General features: G+C 38.7%; 1 protein-coding gene across 2 annotated transcripts in view; it reads left to right on the top strand.

The window, feature by feature from the left end:
• The first annotated feature begins 476 nt into the window (after positions 1-476).
• The window catches only part of PHYHIPL (phytanoyl-CoA 2-hydroxylase interacting protein like), a 90,325-nt gene continuing 83,149 nt past the window's right edge, over positions 477-7,652 (top strand). Inside the window, exon 1 of one of the 2 annotated variants that reach the window (XM_057735873.1) lies at positions 477-802. In XM_057735873.1, coding sequence (XP_057591856.1) covers positions 697-802 — 106 coding nt within the window. In that variant the 5' untranslated portion in view covers positions 477-696. Of the gene's footprint in view, positions 803-1,529; positions 1,603-7,652 lie in introns of those variants that run through there. The other variant, XM_057735874.1, reaches the window with a different exon arrangement.

The following is a 7,652-nucleotide window of genomic DNA, read 5'->3' as shown; positions in this document are numbered from 1 at the left end:
GGCGAAGGCAGTCCGCAGGCTCCAAAACACGACATAAAAGGCTCTGGACCCTCATTTTTCCAATCCTTCATAAGCAAACAAACTGCTCACTCTCACCTCCTCGTGCAGACGCCGCAGTGCCAACCTGGTTCCCAATGACACTGTGAGGAGGGAAAGAACGCCGAATCGCTCTCACCAGCAGAGAGGCAGTAGCGAGCGCCTCCCGCACCCCCCGCGACGCCCACCATTCTCGCGCGTTCGGCGGTCAGACGCCTCACGGGCGGGGTTGCGGGCGCTGAGGCACGAGGGCAGCCGGGGGCGCCTGCGCGCGGAAGGGCGCGGGGTTGGGTGGGGGAAGGGAGCGTCGCGCGCCAGCAGGTGGGCGCGTCCTCGCGCGCGCGTGCGCGCCCCTCGCCTTTTCCCTCACGTTCCCCGCGCGCCGCGTCCCCTCCCCGCCGGGAGCGCGCCGCCTCCCGCTCTCGCGCCAGGTCTCTCTCGGTCTCTTAGAGCGGCGCGCTCGGCGGAGCTCCTGCCACTGCCGTCGCCTCGGCAGCGGCTCTCCAACCCAGCGGCTCAGCCTCGGCCCCTCGGCGCCGCGTCCCAGGCCTCCTCTCCTCCCTCCGCCACTCCCCTTCCCTTTCCCGCCCTTCTCTCCCACACGGTCCACGGAGAGAGCCTGGATACGAAGCAGGCGGACCTGAGAAGGGGGTTGGAAAAATGGAGGTGCCGCGCCTGGATCATGCCCTCAACAGCCCCACCAGCCCCTGTGAGGAGGTGATCAAAAACCTCAGCCTGGAGGCCATTCAGCTGTGCGACCGGGACGGTAAGAGCGGCCGGGATGGTGAGGAAGGGGGTCGAGCCCGCGGCCAGGCACCGCGGCTGCTCTGGCTCCGCCGACCCTGCCCGCCCCGGCGGCGGTGTCTTTTGTTGTCCCCCCTGTGCAGATGAATGCTGGTGGGGGCTCCCCTTCTCCTACCCACCCCACCCCTCAGACCCCACAAACAAAAGGACCCCCGAGCTCTCGCGTTGGCGGGGAAAGTCGCCGTCGTCCCTGGCCGCGGCGCCCCTCGCAGTCCTCTCCCGCCTGGCCCCGGCCGCGGTGCTGCCCCCGCGAGGGCGCAGTTCCCGCCCGCGCCCCCGGCCCGGGACGGGGCGTTTCCGATCTTTGCCGCAGTCCCGCTTTCCTGGGTCTCCAGGCGCTGAAGGGAAGATGCCCTCAGGATGTTTCCCAGCATTGCCCCTCTGCCCCTCGCACACACTAGTTAGCGGTCTCAGCCCAGAAACTTACCAGTTCCATTTTTGAACCTCCCAGCTTCAGACCTCCTGCGTTTAGAAGGCTTTTTATCCTCTCAAAGTGGGATTGGGGTGACAGTTTTTTCAAGTGAAGAGGCTGAAAAAGAGTGCATTTCAGCACCACGGACAGCCACAAGCTTCGTGGTTTGGGGCTGTGATTCAGAAACTCAAAAATCTGTAAAGGAAGTGGCCTCGTACATCTACTGTGATTCAGAATATGTGGCGAGTACTCACCATTGTGTCTTGATATTATATCGCTTATTCTGTTGTTAAAGTTGGCAGTCTCCTAAAGAAGAAAATTGATTAAACATGGGTCTGAGCGTTAAAGAGGTAAACTAGTACTATGTGCAATATGAGTGCTAGTTGGAGTAGTCGGAAAGTCAGTGCTATTTAAGTAATGTGGAATAAAACTTCATTTGTAAAGAGGTCATCTGATTAGTATTGATTGGCCTAATAATTGTAAAAACTATACGAGTGACAAAGGAAAAACACTTTGCATGTTGTCAAGATGATCCTGAACAGTTTTGGCTATAAATGAAATTAATGTTTAACTGTATATAGAGATGATTTTAAAATGGTTTTTAGCCAAGGTTATGTAGATATACTAATATACTCACAATAAGGTCATAAAATTGATCAGTATGTAATCCAAGCAGAGAGCAGATGTCTTGTTTCCAGAGTCATTTAAATGGTAATAATTTGGTTAGGCGTTGCTATACAGTACAGTTTTGGTCAACTGAACACAGAGTTTCTGTTTATTAATAAATTGAGGACAATCGCTCTTTGATTAATTGCTCTTTGAAGCCAAAGCCACTTTAAATAATTCTGAAACAAGTGTAGTATGGATAATAAATATTCTTGCAAAAGCTGCTTATATTTTCTTTATCCTTAGATTGTTTTGGTCACCATAGTAATAAGTGTACATATTTATGGCATTAAAAATTCATTATGTCGGTATTCCATATATAAGTGCAATATTAGACTATACAAATTATTTTTAACATACCACATAGGGAGTCCTATGGGTTTGTTTATACTTTTATGACATGACTTTTTACAATGTTACCATTGTAAATATTTTTATTTTTCTAGACTGGCTTGACAGAAAACCAAGAATCTAGTAAAGGTAGATTTATTTTCATTTACTTCAATGATTTATCAAAAGCTCATTACTGTAGTTATTGGAAATAGGCAATTCATGGTTGCTCCTCAAAAGCCAGTAATCAATACTTAAAATTCCATTTACCAAGTGTTTCAAAGATACTAAGAAAAATAGTTTTTTTAATGACCTTTACAGAGTTAATAATGTAGAGTACAAAAATTAATGTCATGCGCTTACTGTGGTCTCTTCTAGAGTATAAATAATTTTATTTTGGTGATTTTTTTAGTTGTTTTAGTTCACATTACTAATCCTGCAAGATGAGCAAATTATGTAGCATTTAGTTGGGGCGGAGGGGTATTGGCACTAGGCAGTATCTATAAAAATTACTACTTATTTGCAGACTTCTAATTGATTCAACACAGATTAATTAAATAGGGTTTCATTTTATAAAATAGCTTATGCCAACAAATACAAAGGGCTAACTCTTCTATTAAAAGATGTGTAAAATTTGAAAATAGCTTGTGTAAAGATGTTAAATGCCTAACTTTTCATTTTGTGACTGTACTTTATATGTCAATTCCAAAAATGTTATGTTGGCGTCATAGGAATAATTTAGAGGAGATAATATAGTTATTTTTACAGACCAATTTTAACATGTTGCATTGTATTTCAACCAGACCTTATTTATCCTAATTTTATATTGAGAAATTCTCAGGTAGATATATTTGCTTCCTTCACTCCCTTCCTTTCACTCCTTCTCAGGTCTCATTATTTTACTTCTGAAAATATATAACATAGAAAAATTAGTATATGGTGGATCTCTTATGTGCTTAAGTACATAATAAGTGCTATGTTTTCATAATTTTATGATTATAGAAATAGATTTGTCTTGTTTGCTCTTTGCTTTTCTTACTTTATTTTACTCTAATATTAATCTGATGATGGGAAAATTAGAGCAATATTAATTCTTTAGAAGTGGAATAAAGTAGAATAGGAGGCAGTGTATATCATGTGATTGTTTAATAAACATTTCCTTTTACCTTCTCCACATACAGACGTTTTAAATTTTATAATGTTTTGCGTATTGCATCAACTAAGAGCTGTACCTTCTGGTAAACATAACGGTATGTCTTATGCTTTTCTGCCTCTCCTCTTTTATGTGTTCTTTCCTGTCACTTGCCTTTTTTCTTATACTCTGTTTACATTATTAGCAACAATTCACAGTGCTTCTTTTTCTCATCGTTCCTCAAATTATATAATAGTCTCTGAAGAATGTGGAATAGAGTCCAAATGGTCATATAATTTGATTTTTTTTAATTAAGCAAGAGGGTTCTTATACACAAACATTATCTCATGTGTACTTTTATCCTAGGCTTGTGTGCTTTGGTTGCTAATAGATGGCCCTACCTAGATGTTACATGTAGTTCAAAATGAGGATTCTGGATAGACTTCTATTAGGAAACCTCTGAAGGTGTGCTGTAGATCTCGTACTTTCTGTAATCTCTGTTGTAAGTAAAAAAGTGTTTCTGTTCACCTCTGCTGTACTGAAGTAGCCTTAGGTTGTGTATACAATGTACTATAATTGCGGCTTTTCAAACAAATCAAAAAACCATTAATTTCTCATCTAGAAGCATTAGTAATATGGGAAGTTATTTCCAGTTTCTTTCTTCACATTGATAATTCAGACCCTCACTGACCTGTGACATGACAAAACAGCTCTGATCCCACACACAGAATTCTACATTACTTCTCTTCGTCTTTTCTTTATCATGCATATACATATTGAAGCTTTCTTTCCTTGCTGAGAAAGAAAGATTTATCTTTATGTTGTTTTATATGCATCCAAGCTTCCTGCACTCTTTATAATAGTAAAGAAGAAAATACAAAAGTAATTTGTTGTATAGCACTTAAATCCACCCCAAGGCTTTCTAGCTTTAACAAGTATTATTTCCATGATTAGGGCATTTTATGACTGCCTAGATACGATTTGTGAAGTATATGATGCTAGTCAGCAAGGGAATTGCACAGGCAGAAGCTGACAGATTTCCGTCTTTGTCTCTAACACTAGTTTTGTGAAGGAAAGAGGAAAAGATTTTATCTTTTTTACATATTTTAAAAGTTAAACTCCTTTGAATTTGAACTTTTCATATTTAAATTATAAATCAGTCGAGATTTTCTTGTTTCCGCTTATTGACGTGAATTAAACAAATTTTGATTTTAGAAACAAAAGGTAATACAGGAGTGCTTAGTAACACAATGCTGTATTAGATAATTCTTAATGATATTTTCTAAAGCAGACATCTAGGAAGAATACTTTAACTATTACCTTTCATAGTACAAGTATGTAAGGTAGGCATTACTCAGTCTCACTGAATTTCATATAGCATGGTGGCAATACCATTTTAGAATCAGACCTCTTATACAATGTTGACTATTGATAGATATGTTATCTCAGGCAAATGACTTAACCATTGTTTAGCCTCAAGCTTTCTCATGTAATACGGGTATAATAATGTCAGTCCTGTAGGATTGCTGAGATAATTAAATGAAGTATTATATAGCATTTCTCACAGTTCTTGACACAAAATAGACAATAATAACTACTTTAAATGGAATATTATTCTCCACATACCTTCTTGAGTTGAACTACTGCTTTTTAATTTTCTTTTTTGGCCAATGTTTAGATCTGTTTTTAATTCCATTTGTGTTTTGTTTACATAGTAAAGCCTTTTTATGTTGCTTCAACTTCATGAGTAATCAATGGAAACTGTAAATTCTGAAGTTTAGAAGAATAGTAAAATCACAGTTACAATACTCTATCCTTTGCTTATATTTTTCTGTCACTTCAGTAATATCCTTCTCAGCATTAATCCTAAAAGCTATTTTCAGCTTCTATTTCAAACCTGCTGTTTGCTGTTTTTCATATACCTTGTGACCTTGATACCTGCTTTGAGTAGGTATTTGCATCAGAGTCCTTCTCTGTTTTTTACTTAACAGTGTTTTTTCTTTGTGATTTTTTTTCTAAGCATAGATCTGTACTAGCTATGTGACCTCTGTGTTCATTTCTTTGACCCAGATATGACTATAGAGATGCTGTAAATTTTTATTAGTGACTATGAAATAAAAATAAAATAAAAACTAAAAGAAACAAGCAAAATAGCTTGAAAACCATCAGATTCTGTTAAACAAATTTATATTCTTGGTAGGGGTTTTAATTCATTCCCAGAGGAAACCAGGAAGTTATTAAAGTCACATCAAAGGATGTGTGACCAGGCTCCCTCCAGTGGTAGAATGACCGATATGTCATAAGCAGTAACATTCTTGCCTAGGTAAGTAAGCCAGTTAGAAATTCACTCTATAGAACACTGTCTAGACAACTTCCAAGTCACGTTTTTTTTTAATTGCTGATGCTGTTTCCCTCTCTTTAGGTCTAAGCTTGATTTTTTCTTTAACTTATGTGAGTATAGTTTCCGATGACATATATTTTATTCTGGGCTTCAGTATAACAGCAGCTGCATCAGTTACTGCAGTAAGCATGATCCTTCTAGTTTTTGGTTTTCCTTCTCTGCCCTTAGTTGATATATGATTTAAGTTTTCCTTATAGCATTTGCCTCTTTCTTGGGTTTGTTTTCCATTTATTATAACTTTCTCTATAAAGGATCTTTTTATTGTTTTTAAATTATTTAAATTCTTGTACTACTCTAAAGCATTTACCTCATTTTTAACTGCTTAAAATATTTTATTATTACTAGACAATATTTAAACTGTCTTATTAAGAAGACTGTATTTTATACACATACATTTGAGAAGTAAAATTAGTATTTGGGGAGGACTTCTAGCAGAAATGTGTTAGAAGAGTTGAAGAGTCTCGACAGGAAAAATTGGCAGCCTCGGTCTCTTTATGTGGGAGGATAGTGAGTGACAATGGCATAAAAGAAATCTAAAAATAATTACCAAGAATTTATGATTGATTGAATTTTCAAGCAAAATGAAAAGTGACCAGGGGTAACTTTACGATTTTAAGTCTAGGAAATCTGAAGAATTGTTGACGAGAATGAAAACAAGGAGAAAGGAAAGAGTATTTTGACATCATGATGGCGATATTTTGCATCTCAAATTTTAGGTTTCAGTGGACATCTAAGTATGTCCCCAAGCCCTTTTGCAGGGGTGCTTCCCTCCCAGAGAAATCACTCCCAGAACAGTATTATATACTGCCTTCTCATTGTTGCTTCAATGTGGATCCCCACAAGAGAACCAATTTACATTCTTCTTAGACTCTCCTTTTTCTTGATTCCCACTATTCCCACTCTTTAGGGCTACTTATCATCCAATGATAATATTTTGAGAATCATTACCAAACCACTTTATACCTTATAAAGGATTATGAAATAGAGATTGAGTCATCTGCATAAAGGTAGTTTTGGAGTCTTAGGAGACTTTTGACAGGGATTTAGTATAAAGTGAAAAGAACATGTACATTAAGACATTTGAAATCTAACATAAGAGACTTCTTTGGAAACTTATATTAAACCTTTAGCAATTCCTCCTGTGCTCTGGTGAAAAGAGTTCTAGAATGAGGAAGAGAATTGTTCATAGAAGTACGTATTCCACTGGAGAGACTAGAACTTAGGTGAAAAAGGAAGATTAGAATTTGACTTCAGTTTGAGAGTGACTTCTGAAGAGCTTTGTGTCTCACCCCTTGAAGGTAAGCAATGATCACATACTGGGCAAGGCCAATTTTGAACCCTAAAGATGAAATAAATCTGCAATCCAGGCTTGTTAATGCAGACAAGTGCTCTATATTTTCAAGTCCCTCACTAGATGTGAGTTGAACAAAAAGCATCATACTTTGAGTGGTGGTTAGTTTTGTTTGTGATATTATGACTATTTGGGGCAAGTTAAAATGTGATTCATTTTAAAGGGGTTGTGAGATTTTTGCATATATACTGTTAGTTGTAGCGGTTGTGGCAACTACTGTAAATAAATGTCTGTTTTCTATAGCCTATGCAAGTGTTGCTATCTAATAATAGCATAAAAGGCTTATAACTTCCCTAGATGTATGCCATTAAAGATAAGGCACAAAATTTTTCAGTATACTTACTGTGATTTTTCTTGAAAAGTGTCTTACCTTCTCTAAGACAATGTTGGTAAATCTCTCAGTCTTTAAAAATTTTAAAGCTGATGATAAATACAAACAGAAATGACAATTTTTGAGCATCAAGTGTGTGATATGTTCTTCACGATTGCACTTTAGAGTTTTATCTATGATGTGAACAGG

The sequence above is a fragment of the Hippopotamus amphibius genome, chromosome 5 (assembly GCF_030028045.1).
Source record: "Hippopotamus amphibius kiboko isolate mHipAmp2 chromosome 5, mHipAmp2.hap2, whole genome shotgun sequence".
NCBI classification, from domain to species: domain Eukaryota; kingdom Metazoa; phylum Chordata; class Mammalia; order Artiodactyla; family Hippopotamidae; genus Hippopotamus; species Hippopotamus amphibius.
Note: the sequence above shows the minus strand (reverse complement) of the source record. Positions and strands in the feature narration are given on the sequence as shown.